A 15961-nucleotide genomic window follows, 5' to 3' on the forward strand; every position below is an offset into this window, starting at 1 on the left:
ATTCTTCCAAACATCAAGACTCGGATTTATGCTTCCTTGGCATTTGGAGATAGTCTGGAATAAAAATGTGAATAAATATAACGTGCTGGTTCCCCAGTCTTTGCAGCAGTATGGGATCTAGTCCTGCACTGGGAATTGCAAGACTCCTGACTGCAAAGTAACTCTCAGGAAATAAAAAAGAACAAAATCATCTTAGTTCCCAAGTCATTAACTTAAAAGGACCTAAATGCAGATTATCATGAAGTCAGACTCACTGGTTAATCTCTACTTTCAGAATTCTTGTGGGTAGCACATTCTCAAGAACAAAAAATAAACATTATCTGATTCAGGAGCCACTATTACATTAGACAAAACAGAACTCCATCTTTCTAAGTATTTACACTCCCAGTGAATGATTCGCTGAGGCTTTTTTACTGCTGTAAATTTCTTGGATGACATTCAAAGTTCTGCTGGACCAATCAAGTCATTATTTTCCAAATGAAACGCTTTAGTGAATGGACTGGGCTGAATAAATGGAGGGATAGTTGGCTGTTAAGCCCTCTGAAGCTATTATAAAAGCCTGAGATACAGTGCCACAAAATAATGGCCTACCCTCACTTACAGTAGGCTGATTTTTTTCTCATTCATTTATTTATTGTGGCCTTCAGCAGCAGTGGGAAAATAACCATGTATCTTCCAGAGAGCTCCTGCAGTGGAACGTTGAGCCAAAATAGCTTTCAGATCATCAGTATATCTCTTAAAAGAAGAGGGAAATCATACTACCTCACTTGGCATAAGGACAATTCCCTGGTAACAAGCCCCATTGATACGGTATTTGCAATGCACATTTTACAGCTTGCCAGTTCTGACGCTGATTTACAGAGGATGAATGTGTGCATTTGTCTGCATGTGAGTGTGTGCTGAAGTCAGGGTTCCTGACCTAGATTGTACCCTGCAGGGGCAGGATAAGAGACTAATTGTGTCTGCTGTGGTAGTCTGTGTTTTCTGCTGTTCATCTGGCATTGTTTGTGCTGGGCTCAGTAATGAGAAGTTTGGGAAGATCAACTGTTCAGTGCAGATCAAGGGTCACTCATTCTGCTACAGGAGATGTGCCACTTTTTAATTCAGGGCTGCCACTTTTGCTTTCATAATTAGGAGAGCAGCTGCTGCCTGTAATGATGATACATCCATGAGGCAAACTTCGCATCTCGTGCCTGTGTTCAGCTCTACTACGGATACCCTTTTCTCTCCCTTGGAACTTTTCATCCTCCCCTCAAGTGTAATGCCTAGACATCTAAAAGAGACTTGGAGCCTCTGATACATAGTATCTGTTGAATCCACCTTCATTTTAGAAGTGTGAGTGACTGTAAAAGTCTGCACAATTTTATGTGATCAATGTAGACTTCAATTATATAAAGTCTGGGCTGCAGAAGGATTGTCTGTTGTCCTCCCTGGCTCATTCACAAAGGGTCAAAAATACTCACTTGCTAATATTACCAATGCATTAAAACATCTGCTTGACTTGGGAAGCATTTGCGATTCTAGATATGAAAAGTGATTTCTGGATGCATGCATGTGCCATTATTGTTTGAAAAGTATAGAAGTCCAGATGTTAGGTGGAAGTCGTGGTGTGGGTATGGTAAATATGCTGCATGCAGTCATGATTTCTGCGGTTAAAGTGTCACTATCTCCACCTGGCAACTGAGGCAGAAAAATGGTTATGGTTTTCCACTAACAAATCTGCTCTATTCACTCCCTTTTTGCATTTTTTCTCAGCTTTGTTCCTTATATGGAAACTCACAGATCTCCCCAGCCAGGATTCTCCCTAAAAACTGTGAAAATATCATAGGTGAATTTATTCACTCATCAGTCTTTTTCAGTTCTTTAACAGAGTTGAGTTAGAAGCAAGAAAGCTGATACAACCATGATAGTATTAGAGGTCAGACCTTTGGCTGGTATAAATTTATAGTTTTTCTCTGACAGATGACTGCAAGAATAGCGGATTATTAGCTTCTTCAGAGTGCTGTAAGATTCTCCATCCGAATTAAGATTTCTTTCCCTCATTATCAACATCGTGAAGATAATTTGGAATCTGGGAAGCAGTTAAATTCTTTTCTGGTCTATGCATTATTGCAGGTGGAAGCTTCTTTGTAACAGAGCCCTGCTGTAGGGAATAACTTTTCATGGGTGAAAGAGAGAGAAAAGGGTGTCTACAAACAGGGCATATATATGAATGCTGCCAAGAGTGTGGGACACAGTTCATGGTGGTTCATTGATGGGTATAACAGGTAGGCACATGGTGCTCTGACTACAGTGAGACCATGCGACAGGGAACAAACAGGTAGAGACTTTGCTTCAGCACCCAAGACCTTGAACATACTACTGCAGGCATTCAGACCTTTTCTAGCCCAGTTACAGAGTCTAGCAATGTGACCCTTCTAGTTTCAATGAACACTTTTTGGTCACAGAAACGTTCTTCCTTTCAAGTACTTCTCTTGAACTGTTAAGCATGGCTTTGCTCTACAGTCATCACCGCACACTATAAATTCATAATTTCTGTCTGGCTCAAGCGCAGACCTGATGTTAGGAGCACAGTGCTGAGAGCCTATGAAAAGGAACCTCCAGTCCTGCCGGGAGATGCTGTCTCACCTTCTGCTCTCTGATGCTGTCTCACCTTCTATTACATTACAATGGTGTTGTACACCTTTCTGTTTTTCTGCCAATGTAAACAATATACAGGAACTAGGATTTCCATTATGATTGGATTAGCAATTTATACACTGCTGCTTCTGTAGACAAACAGATAAGAACAGAAAACAAGGAGATCTAGCAACTGATCAGCATTTCTTGACCAATTTTAACAGAAAAAAAAAGCAAACATAATCTGGATCCAGACTGAATTACTGTATTGTTAGAATATTGTCAGGTAGAAGTTAAAGAAGACAAGTCACCCATCAGAGCAAATTAAGATAATTTACACATACATCCAGGCAGTTTTTTTCTCCTGGGTAAACTACTTGCCTAAAGCAGTAATATATCTGACAAAAGATTAGTTTTGGTTCCTTTGACTATAGTCCTCTGAGGTTAAATATTCTCAGGTTGATAAAAGCTAACTGGGAGCAGGGCTGAAATGCAGAAAGGACTGCAATATGTATCTATCTTGTAAAATGACTTTTGATATGCATACAGAATTGCTACAGTTGATTTGAGCTAAGCACCTAAATAGCAAAGTGAAGTGGCTTTTCCAAAACTATCTTATACTAAATGTGTCCTCTTAACTTTGGCACTGCCAGCATCTCTAAAGTGCCTCATATCCCTTCACCCTACAGTGAGCCTCACCACCTCACAGAGGGTACCACGTTCTACTCCAAGAGCCAGACATGTGCCAGTTAGGCAACACTCCACCTAAACCATAAGACCTTGTTGAAACAAAACCTGCATTCCTCCCTTTCTGATGCCTTTATAACAGGCTCTAGGATATAGCCACCATTTCCAGAAGAGAACAGAAATTCTCCAGAGGCATTCTTGGTGAAAAAAAAATGTAACTTGTGTTAGTGACGTGCACAAAGAAAAGGGGAGAGAGAAAAATATTTTTGGCTGTGGGTTTTGGTCCTCTTTGTTTCACTAAATTATTTGTAGAGTTTATTTATGGGATGTTAGGGAATTAATTGGTCATTGGATGGCTATAAAGGATTTATTTATGGGTACTCAAAATATAAAGAAATGTTTTGTGTTTCAAAAACGCATCTTCATAGTACAGCTGCTAACCTTCTGTGTCACCTAGCCAGCCTGGATAATGCTTTCACACGCATGCTTGAACACTGGTGCAGGAACAGGCGTAAGACAGGAGTAAGCTGTGTAGGCTCACATACCCCTGGGTGAGATTGAGCTCTATGGCCACCATGTCACAGCCTCAAACTGGATGGCTTCAGTTCATGTGTGTCTTCTAAACAATTTTTGACTCAACAGAGAATTATATGAAGTTTGTGTTTAGTACCTTCTGTGTTCAAATGTGGCGAATGGGTGACAGACTTGGAGACCTTCAGGTGCCATGACTGATTAGAGTTAGTGGGACCGGAAAAGCACTTTGCATTTGATTAATGGCTTCCCAGGCACTCAGCATTTTCAACAGTGACATAATTTTTTTTTTGATGTTTATAGTGCTTACTGCTCTGCACCTCCTTTTTTTATTAATCATTAGAAGGCTAGCTATCCAGTCATCTGCCATTAAATAATTTGTCTGAGAATTCATTATGATCAAAGAAGCCAGCAATTAGTGACTAATTAAATCCACTGAGATGCTATGGGAAAGGAGTGTTGCACCGCTATGATGGAAAATGGATAGACACAGAGCTGTTCAGTTATTTTGGAATAAATGACGTTTCTATAACAAAATAGGTTACTTAAGCACATCGCTATTCACTTCCCCAGGCATCCCCAGTCTGGATTAATTATAATGACTGAGGACTTTGAAAAATTGCAGATTCCTTTCAGTTAGGGAAAGTATCCAGAAGATGGTTTGACTGGCTTAGATGGCTGGAAAGTACCTAGAGTATACAGTTGCTGGAATACATAGTTAGATAGCCTCCCTCACACACCAGAAAAAATGAAAGCTAGAATAGCACAATGTTGAGATTATTTGTTGTACTGGCACAAGACACATGGAAATTAGACCCAGGTAATTAGGAAACATAGTAATACTCTTTCAGATTTTTTTGTGATGTCGTTTCATCCAGGATATAGTTAGTCAGAAAGAAAAATATCATCATGATGTTTTTTTTTACCTAGTTCTAGTGGTTTTTCAGAAAACAAATGCTTCATCTGTCATAGTTGCTGAAAAACTGCAGCTCATGTGCAACTTTTCTTTTGGCTGGTATCTATTAGATATTCCAGTTCATAGTGAGTCGGTGTGTGCCTTGCAGTTGACAGCATTACAACAGAAAAGCCAGGAATGCTGTGAGGAGACTAAAAACTTGTCAGGAGCTGGTTCCTATAGGTGAGGAGAGAGGAAGCTTGCAGTAATCTGCTCAGACGCCCTCGGGCTCCTTACGGAACTTTTCAGCAGGACCACAGTTATACCAGCCAGATTTCCAGCATGCTGAAATCAATACAGCTACCTTGATTTAATCAAACTGAAGTGAACCATCTAGTGTAAAATATGGATCCCCGGTGAAACATACTCAGAGCTTCTGAGCTGTTCATACCTGGACATTACCAGGTTTCATGGAAATTGTTTCTTTCAGACTCCTCTCTAATTACAGCATGTACGTCTAAACTTTTTAATTGACAGAAGTCAGATTTGTAAGAAATGCTGTGGGAAATCCAAGTACAGCCCAGGGAAACTCATAAGATTGTCTCTAAAATTTCAAGGAACAGAATTTGACTTTTTGGCAATAGGTTTCATGATCACTCGATCCTGACAGAGGATACTCAACCTATCCCATCCTGGTTCAGGGCCAGATAGAAGGAGCTTGGCGTCTTTCAATGTGCTGTGTGACCTTGGAGGTTTCATTTTATCAAGCCCTGCTTCCTTTCACAGCACATTTGGCCACACCACATACAGTGGGGTAAGAGGCCAGGAAATGGTCTCTGAGTGGAAAAATCTAGCTGCCATTTCTAGTAACTCAACCGGTAGAATCACCTTCTCAGCGATTTTTATGCAGCTGCTTTTTTTTTTTTTTTTCTGATGAATTGGCTTCTATGGACAGAGAATGTTTTTAACATATCTTTGGAAAACATTGGTTTCAATAATAACTCACTGTTTACAGAGTAGTGTGTGAAAAAAAAGTCATTAACAGCAGAAATCTGGCCAGACTGGTTGGACACTGAAGCTTTTCTTCACAATAGATTTTGGACTGAGGCAGAGTTCAGCTGCAAACCTGCTGGAAGAACAACTCCTAGAACAACAACTAGCTGACCTTTAAGGTCCCTTCCAACCCAAACTGCTCTATGATTCCTGATGTGATGGCTTTAGCATGAGCAGGATGCCAACCAGGGCTCTAACACTAGCTCTGCTGTGAGTAGATACTTGGGTTTTATATGTGGTTAGGATCTACCTGACCCTTCATGAGATCACCAAAAGCATCTTTTGTGGCTTTTTCCTTTTTTTTTTTGTTTTCAGGTTGCATTGTTAGCATATTCATAACAGATGGTATATATAGTATATTCCATCATAAATCAAAATTGGTTGTTTTCTTATGAATGCTATATTCTGCTAAGTCTTGTGATCTGGACTACAGACCAGATTACACTAGACCATAACATACCAATATGCTCCCTCCTGACTTCAAAGTCAGTCAATCTAAGTCTTATTCAGCCACTAAGTCCCTGTTCAAGTATTTTTAATGCTGAACTTAAAAAAAAAAAGAGAATTGACAGATTTCTCCCCTATGGCTATTAGAACATTTGTCTGTTTGAACACAATAGTACAGCAGTTCTCAAGTGATCATGTTAAAAAACAACCACCAAAACCTTCTCCAAATAAATCATCTTTTCAAACTGTGGCCACAGAATAATCATTCATTACAAAAGCCTGACATTAGCTGATACAAGCTTGATCCACATTTGTCACCGTGCGTCAAAAAACACAGAAAAAAAAAAACACAACACAGATATATGGAAGTGATGTTAGAGTCTGTATCTTCCTAGGGCCTCATGGGCTATGTTCTGAACTTGTGTGTCTGAGTATTTGATTCAAATCCTTTAGCCTTGGCAGATTTCTGTCATCCCCAGAAAAGCAATCTGCCAGCACTACATTCACTGCACAGAAATTTAGCACAAGTTGGAGCTGGCAAACAATCTAGTCAGTGCTAATCATAGAACGTAGCTATGGCCAGAAACCTTTAGTTGTTTCAGGTGGTTCAGGGGGTTTTGGATGAAACACGTACTGACAGATGCTTTTAATGCTTTGCTGTTAGTGCTGCTGTGATCTGATGGAGGTAGAGCCTTGTGCATAAAGTGTGCAGTTGTACTGCCTCTTCTGGCTGAAGAAATTATTTAGACCCCTCCTGCTACTTTACTCAGAGATGCTTTTGTCTGGACAGTATCTTTTGGGATGATGAGCAGCTGAGATGTGGCTGCAGCTTGCATAGTTACTCTAATGATCTAAGGCAACAAAGTCACAGAAACCGTCAACACCATCAGGCTGACAGGATCAGTGGAAAGATACTAACCTGGCTTCCCCACTTAGCCCCAAGGCTGACAAAATTTAAGGTACTTACTGGAAAAAGCCAGCATGTGTAGAGTGGTTAGCAATAAGAGAGAATGCTGCAGTCCCCTAACCTTTCCTTCACAAACAAAAAGGAAAGGAAGGTCAGATAAGGACAGATAGTATTTTTATAAGGCAGGAAGCTTTGCAACCTCCTAGTCTGCAGCTGCTGTGCCAAAACGAGTCATCAGGAGCTTTCAAATCTCACAGTTAATGTGGCCTCTCTACTGAGCTGGTGTTTTGATTATTTACTTGTTTTTTCACTCTTACTCCTTTTTTCCTCATCTTGTTCAATAAAAACTCTACACACTTCATGACTTATTGGGATGCAGAAAAAAATTGGAAAAGGCACTCACAGAACAAGTTTCTGGGCCTTTCTATATGACTGCTAGTTTCTGCTCTTATCACAAACTGGGAGGCACGTAGGTTTCTAATTGTTCACTTATTTTCATAGAGAAACTGAGATTCAGATATTTTGCCCATGAAGACCTGACTAGCAGAAATGCAAAATCCAACTGTAAGCCCAGCTGACCTGCCCAGCACACCGGCCTGACTCAAGTCATCTATTTGCAAGGAATACAGAGAAGAATTAAACCTGTAACAGTGCTGCAGAATCATCCCCAGAAAAATACAGGATACTATGCTAATGCTATTCACGTAGTTTCACTCTGTAGCAATACTGACAAATCAGGTGCTGAAATTACAGCCACTTAATTTTGCCGAATGAAGGCTGCTGCTTTTGAACACCAGATAGTGCTATGAAGATAAACTATGTGGTTGCAGTGGTCTAGCTTGTGGCAAAGGCAGCCAGAATCTGCCTTTGTTAGCAACAGTTAGCAATACCTCTACACAGTGCTGGCATTTCTGCCTTGCTGTGTTGTGCATTGCCTTAGATCCTACTGCCATGGTTTGCATTGCAGACTTCAGCAAAATCAGGCAGCTCTAAATGCCTCAGTTCCTCTTGCCACTGCCTGTAAAGAGGGAATGCATCTGGCAGCAGGAGGCAGAGGAAACAGCAGTGGCTGGTAGGAACCTGGAAAGAATCAGGGCATCAGAGTGGCTAAAGTCTCTTGAGGTATAGCCAGGTGCCAGCCAGAGCACCTTCACAAGTTTGCAGCTGAGAAGATGGATTGTGTAGGAATCTGGCTTTGACCTGGAAACATTTCAGCATCCAGAGCTCTGGATTAAGGAGACATTAAGCAATGTTTTGGACACACACAAAAAATTGCTGTGTGCACTTGGAATGATTTTCTAATCCCTGTGAATCGAATACAAATTATCCCTGCAGTTTCAGATGGATGCCGTATTCCTCATCTCTAGGTCTAAGCTGGGTAAACATTTCACTATGCAGTCTTAAAAAAGTGTGCTACTGTATACCATACTAGAGTAGAGTAGAGTAGAGTAGAGTAGAGTAGAGTGGAGTAGAATAGAATAGAATAGAGTAGAATTCAGTGGGAAGAGACCTACAAATATCATTTACCTACAAAGTCCAACTGCCTGTGTACTTCAAGGCTAACTAAATGTTAAAGCATATTAATGAGGGCATTGTCCAAATGCCTATTTAACACTGACAGGCATGGGACATCAACTGCCTTGCTAGGAAGTCTGTTCCAGTGTTAGACCACTCTCACGGTAAAGAAATTTTTCCTCACGTCCAGTCTAAACCTCCCCCAGTGCATCTCTGTGCCATTCCCCATGTGTCCTGTCATCAATGACCAGTGTCTGCCTCTGTGCTTCCCCTCCTCAGGGAGTTGCAGAGAGCAAGGAGGTCGCCTCTTGGCCTTCTCCAGACAGCCCAAGCATCCTCAACCTCTCCTCACAGGACATGCTTTCCTGCACTTTTGCCAGCGTTGTTGCCCTCCTCTGGATGCTTTCAAGGACCTTAACATCCTTTTTAGATTGTGCAGCCCACAACTGCACGGAATATTCAAGGTGAGGCCGCACCAATGCTAAATATAGCGGGAGAATCGCCTCTTTTGACCAGCTGACTAAGCTGTGTTTAATGCACCTCAAAATGCAGTTTGCACTTTTGGCTGCCAGGGCACACTGCTGGCTCACATTGAGCCTGCTGTCAGCCAGCAGTCCCAGAGCCCTTTCCAGAGGTGGATACATTTTAATATTGAGGAAATTACTCCCGTGCACACAGGATCAAAGGCACGTCTAGAATGAGGAAAAAAGGTCTCAGTTTCATATGGAAAATTATTTGTTTCATAGCTTAAACTTACTGCTTCTTCCTCTCTTTAAATTTGGATTTGGCGACAAGTGCAGCAATTTTCAACACAAGACATGTAGAAGGTTTTTATATATAGATATATATATATATATATATATATATCATGGACCTATAAGGTGATGACATTCTCATCCTTCATTTTTTAAAATTATGTTTCTGGTTAAGAAACACTAGAAAATGAGATCAACTACACCCAGAAAAGCAGGGGAAAAAAACGAAGGTAAATAAAAAGATAACAAACTCATTGTATACATAAGGTCTGATGGCTTGGTCAGGTGAAATGTTAAATTTTGTGTTCATAGCATTGTGGAATCAGATGAAAATGTGTATGAACCAATGGATGCAATAAAATATATGGCATTATCTCCTTGCTCTACTGAGACAATCTATAACTATGGATAGTGTAACTTAGAATTCCTAGAAAGTGGAGTTTAGGGTTCAAGAAATTGTAATAATAATTTCAGAGAAGAAATTTTATGTCTGTCTGCCTAATTTCTGTGTTGCTATTCACAGGATTTATATGAAGGTATCATGAAAGTGCTTGGAGAAGATGAACAGGAAGAGGTTGAACTCAAGCAGGGCTTAAGTGAACTCTCTGAGATTTACGAATTACACCAAGAGATCCTGGGAGAGCTGGAAGAAAGAGTTCTTAAATGGTAAGTAAGGAATGGCACAGCTTGACAGCCTTAACATAACCTCTGTGACACAGTGTTCCCTTGACCCGCCCCCAGCAACAAGGCTGGGATACCAGCAGGGGTGAAAGGAGAAGAAGCTGAACTACTTTGGCAGATTTTTCATACAGAAAAGAAGTAAACATACAGATTGTTAGGCTGAGAAAGCAAATACTGAAACACTTCCACAGTGCACAGCCCACAGCTCTGAAATGGCCTCGTTGTAACAACAGTCTGTTGCATATACATTATCCTCTCTTTCCTTTGCCTTGCATGTTTAGTCAAGCTAGTTCACACTCATCACCGAGTGGCTTCACACACATAGCCTGTAGGTCACAGACTCATGCTGTGGAAGGCAAGAACAGCTTCAGACATCAGAGCTGACTCTAAAGAAGATTCTTCACTTACAGAACTCTACATAGCAACTGCATAGCTCTCAGATAAGGAGCACCCCTCACTCCAACCCCAAAGCAAGGCTTCCAAGCCAAGCAGACCCTACCAGCCTGCAGAGGTACTCCACCTATGCCAAACACCCTCACAGGGTGAATTTCCATTTGCCATATCGCTTTAAGGAGGCTGTAGTGAGGTGCGGGTTGGTCTATTCTCCCACATGCCCAGTGATAGGACGAGGGGGAATAGGCTAAAGTTGTGCCAGGGAAGATTTAGGTTGGGTATTAGAAAAAACTTCTTTACTGAAAGGGTTGTTCGGCACTGGAATGGGCTGCCCAGGGAAGTGGTTGTCACCATCCCTAGAGGTATTTAAAAGATGTTTGGATGTAGAGCTTAGTGATATAGTTTAGTGGAGGTCTTGTTAGTGTTAGGTCATAGGTTGAATTAGGTGATCTTGGAGGTCTCTTCCAACCTAAATGATTCTGTGATTCTGTGATATGCTTCATAAATAATTCGGCACTGTGCTACTGGGTGCTGAGGCAGCCAATGGTGGGGCGGTGCTGAGCAGGGGGCAATGAGGAAGAAGTGAAGATACGATGTTACAACTGAAGACATGATGCTGTCCTCCACAACCAGTGCTCAAAGCCCTGCAGCAGCTGAAAGGTCTGTTCGGAGAAGCAGAAGCTGTGTCCAGAAAGAAGACAGCCTGCCTGCTACAGACACATATGGCTGCCATGGCACTAGCACAGCTGAAGGATTGACACCTCAAGGTGCCCGTTCTACAGCAGCCCATTTTGTTGTCCAGTGTGTTTGGGAAGTATTTCCTGTTTCCTGCCATTTAACCTAGGCTTTAGCTGCACAATGTGCCTAGCCACTGTGGGTCTGATGAATAGAACTGCTGCAATGAGAAAGAAGCAGAGCTTTTCTTCTTTAATTTTTTGTTTGCTTTTTTTTTTTTCTTTCTCTGGCCCTAGGGAGGAACACCAGAAAGTTGCTGATGTTTTTCTCTCCAGAAAATCAAGGCTGAATCACCACACAGCTTACATTATACAGTTTGATAGGAATTTGGCTTTGCTAGATGAAACTTGCCATAAATATTCCCAACTGGCTACCATCATTCAGGAGTTTGAGGTAAGGCCCTTTTGGTTTTTTACCTGCAATGATGTATAGCTGCACCACAGGACTTATTCAAGGCATTTTTTCTGCAATTCCACCAGTGTTCCCAGAGGGTAGAATGGGAGAATAGCTCTCCTCACACATCCTGCTGATAGAACTGAAGTAAGATGTTCACATGTGCATGATGTGCTTCTGTGTCTGCATCTGTTCCCCACGCTCCCATGTGATACAGAATGTATGTTTGTGAGTCCACAGATCCGTGAATATATTTTGTTGAAATATATGCAGATAGTGGAATAGTTTCTCATTCATATATCTAACATCTCAGTCCCTCTGAGGATGAGATAAGTTAATAACTGTTATTGTTACTGTGTCTTCTTATCTATTCTTCTTTCACTGCATTTTCCATCTTTTCTTTTGTACTGGGTCTGGCCAGGATGAATGTTAGGGTTAGGCTGCATGAGTGCTTATCTGCTGGCTGGGGTCAACCCACAACATCTTTAGAATTGCATTTCTCTGCATTTTTAAATGCCTGTTACTGCTTCCTCTGCTTACAGAGGGTCTTGTGACAGGCAACCAATTGAACTGCAGAGGAAGACACCACCTCCACTAACCAAATACAGGGTTCTTTTCCTCCAGACGCCCCTGAATGGTCTGTAACCTTTGGGCCTGTATCACTAAGCAAGAAACATATTTTCCAGTTGCGGTAACTTAACTCATCCCTGTTGAGTGACTGAAAAACACCATCAAAATGCAACTGACAGAAACTGAAGCCACAATTCTTGATAGCATTTTAAGGTATTGGCAATGTGGCTGGTTCACACCATTTCAGAAGTGTAAAGCCATAAGTGGATGGAAAGTTCAGCTGGGCTGTACTAATACTGTTGAGCTAAAATGGTCAAAGACATGCTGCTTTAATGTTTATCCAGAATCCATGTTTCTTATTATCTTTATCTGGTACAAGAAATAACAATGATTACTTGGGTGTAAGAGGGCATGTGGGATAAATTAGTGATTGGACCTTAAGGGTTATTTAGAATACCAGCTCTAAGGAGTACGGATTGTGTTTTTCTCTGCAGCACATGTGAAACATTAAGGATAACAATTGATTTCAAAAGACATTTGGAAGTCAGCACTTACAAACAGATACCTTGTAGTCATTGCATTTATTTCCTGTTAGCACGTGAGGGTAGCTCTGATGGCTCACACTGCTGTGAACATGAACTTGTCAAACACAGGTTTTCTACTGATGATCAGTATTGCTAGCATCCCTCCAGGTCACGTCTGTGGACTTCTGTCATAAATATCAACCCTAAAAACTGTCTCTTATATCTAAGAAAGCAGTTGGAGCTTCACCTAGGATGAGATCAGCAGGACTTTAATCTAGAATAAGTGAGCTCTGTTACTTCTTGACCTTTTGCATTCACACACACACACACACAAATTTGGGGTAGGTGTCTATCAGACCTTTCCTATTGCATTTTTAAAAACATGGCCACTATTAGTTTCCTAGTCTAACAACAAAGAATTTAGGTCCTCATCTTGTTTCTGTTACCTTTGAATTGAGTATGGGGGCTGGGAATACTCAGCACAACCCTGAATGCACATTTAGTAAGAGCAGTCTGTCAGTTAGAGGAGTAATACAGTAACATGAAATGTCTTTTCTACCTGAGAAAATACTGTCTCTTCCCAGACTTCCTTTAAACAGTTAAGATTCCTATTCCCCCTTTTGTCCTGTCTCCCTTCACAAGTGGCAAACACTGCAGAAATTTTGGTTGATGAACATTGAAATCCTGTGAGACTTGACTGTTTTTCAGACTCAGACCTCATAAAGAACCAGCTGGGTTTTGTGCCATTCCGCTCAGGTCCTGGCAAGCTTCTGCTTCTTGGTGCCTCTGGAGATGGAGGCTTTTGAGGACTGAGTTTTGTGGGTTGCTGTTGGTTTTGCAGCAGTGTTGCAATGCTTAACAGATACACAGCAAGTTTCCTATTTTAACTAAGACCTTATGAGGCCATATGCAATGGGCTGAATCTAAAGGGAAAAGGTAAAGAGAAGAATGCTACTTCTCCATGTGTGTATTAAATCAGATCACAAGCTCCCTCTGTTTTGTTGTAAACACTCTCCAGACACTCAGTTCCAACTCCATCGCAGAAAGGTGCTTTGCTGTATGCTGCTCAATTCCATGTCTTGAAATAAGATACTAAAAATTTGCAAACAAAACAAACTTTCATCAAAAAAACAACAAAGATGACAAGCTTCACTGAGATCTGATACTTCTGGCTCTTTATATGCCACCCTAAAATCTTTATCCAACCTTTACTTTCTAAATGGTGTTCACTTTCTTCCCTTTTCCCTCTGAGTCCAAACTATTTGCAAATGATGCCATAGAAAATAAATTGTTAGAAGTACTTCTTTAGAGTTACAAATACCCCTTAGCAACTTGGTAAATTGGGAACGGTTCAATAGAATATGTGCATTTGACTGTTAGCAAAATATCAAGGGGACACACGAGGTGGAGGAGATGACACTTTGCTGCTGAGCTCACACATCCATGATCTTTGTGTTTCCTCTCCTTTCCCTTGAGGACAGAAGAGCTCTGGTGGAAGCCCACAGAGTGTGAAACACCAGCTTTTGAAAGTGGTGCAGCGTGTCTTCCAATATCGTGTGCTGCTCACAGGTCAGTAAAACTAAATCATTCTCAAAGGTATTCAGTGGAAACCCTCCCATGTTGGCCTGTGCTACACATTGATGCCATGACTCTAAATTAGGTCTGGAGCTGCATGGGATTTCCTGGGAACTTCAATCTGCTTAATACAAGATTCAGAGAGCCTGGCACTTCTTCAGCACAGCCATACTAAAAGGTCACTAAAAAGTGTGAAGTCAGGTGCTTTTAACCATTCCTTCCTGGCTTTTCCCTTCCATGAGTTAGGAGAGGCAGAACTCAGGAACCTTGCTGCCAGCAGACAGGTTTGATTTTATGTATGTCAAGAGCAATTTTCAGAGGCAATTATCAGAGGTAGTAGGGCACAGTAGTCCCCAGCAAGGGGAGGCAGTCTGCACTGTATCCTATATGACAGTGGCAGGCACCATGTCCTCTTCCTCCATCAACAAAGCAGTTGTACCCAGTACTGCACCCTGAGCACCGTGTACAGTACACCTAAGGCAGCCCAATTTCTCCATGGTCTAGGAGGCAGAGATCCAGATTTACACTGACAGTACATTTACAGATCTTACATTTACAGTAAAACCTTCCCTTTATATTCCCTTTACATATACATTTCTCCTACCCAGAGTCTCTCCAAGGTGGGTGGTTCTGTTCTCCCCAGTGGCTTATTCTGTGCAAGCCATTGCAAATATAGCGAGGCCAAGGCTGTGAAGAGAGGAGCCTTTCTGGAGCAGGATGTGGGCCCTAAAAAAATTGTGAAGTTCAGGTTTGTTACTAATGAACTGGTTATGGAAGGAAATGGTGAAATGTAGCCAATGAATCTCAGTGTTGTCATGTAATTTTGTCAGATTGAAACCCAAAAAGGAGGGATCCATAGACATAAAGATGGTGAAATGTTTTAGGAGTATGTATATGTGTGGGTGGAGAGGGATGCAAGATGAGTTATGTGTGGGACAGTAAAAAGGAAGCTATAAATCCTGCCCATACTCAACAGCTGGTGAAATGCATGGCATATTAGAAGAGACTCCTATAAACACAGCAGAACAAAGGGACCATATGAATTTTTATTCACAGCACAGATTAGCAGCAGTTTCATCTTGCTCTAGACACTTTGATCAAGGATGCAACTCATTTTTCACAGCTGTTCTTTTCTTTTTTAGTAGCAGCAATACAAATGAACACCGGATGCCAATAGTAGGACTTTTTCTCTGTCTGACTTGCTTCCCTCTCTGGGTGTGTCTACATTAAGGGCAACTTTCCAGATGAGTGGGGTGCAGAAATTAGTTGTCTCACATAATACTTACAGTGTTTTTAGTGCATGCACACAAACAATGCCTCTGAGGAAATGGGCTTGTCACATCCCTGTCAGAAATACCCCCACCATACTCCATTTTCTCTGTCCATTTCTGTGGTCCATGGGGCAAATTGCAAACATGAAGCACGGTATTTTGTGAGAGAGCTGGAAGAGTCTGAGTGAAGCTCCAGTGGCTGGACATTCCCTCCATGCTTGAAGCAACTTGAGCTTTTCCTTAGTGCCCAGGTACTGGCACGAACTGGAAAAATGAAAGCTTTTGTGCGCTCTGGGATAAGGTGTGCTGGTTCAAAATGTTCCAGAAAATAACTACTACAGTTCTTCATCTCATGAAACCAAGCCCTTCTTTGGCTGCTAGGACAGGGTGAGTCTGGAAGAGTGCAGTCC

At 41.5% G+C, this 15961-nt stretch overlaps 1 protein-coding gene across 6 annotated transcripts in view; it reads left to right on the forward strand.

The window, feature by feature from the left end:
• Window positions 1–15961, forward strand: part of FGD5 (FYVE, RhoGEF and PH domain containing 5) — a 100485-nt gene that overhangs the window by 49070 nt on the left and 35454 nt on the right. For 5 of the 6 annotated variants that reach the window (XM_035546624.2, XM_050712676.1, XM_050712673.1 and 2 more), the window contains exons 6-8: window positions 9933–10075; window positions 11455–11611; window positions 14187–14274. In XM_035546624.2, the coding sequence (XP_035402517.1) occupies window positions 9933–10075; window positions 11455–11611; window positions 14187–14274 (388 nt within the window). The remainder of the gene's footprint in view (window positions 1–9932; window positions 10076–11454; window positions 11612–14186; window positions 14275–15961) is intronic. The other variant, XM_050712677.1, reaches the window with a different exon arrangement.

The sequence above is a fragment of the Cygnus atratus genome, chromosome 10 (assembly GCF_013377495.2).
Source record: "Cygnus atratus isolate AKBS03 ecotype Queensland, Australia chromosome 10, CAtr_DNAZoo_HiC_assembly, whole genome shotgun sequence".
Lineage (NCBI taxonomy): Eukaryota > Metazoa > Chordata > Aves > Anseriformes > Anatidae > Cygnus > Cygnus atratus.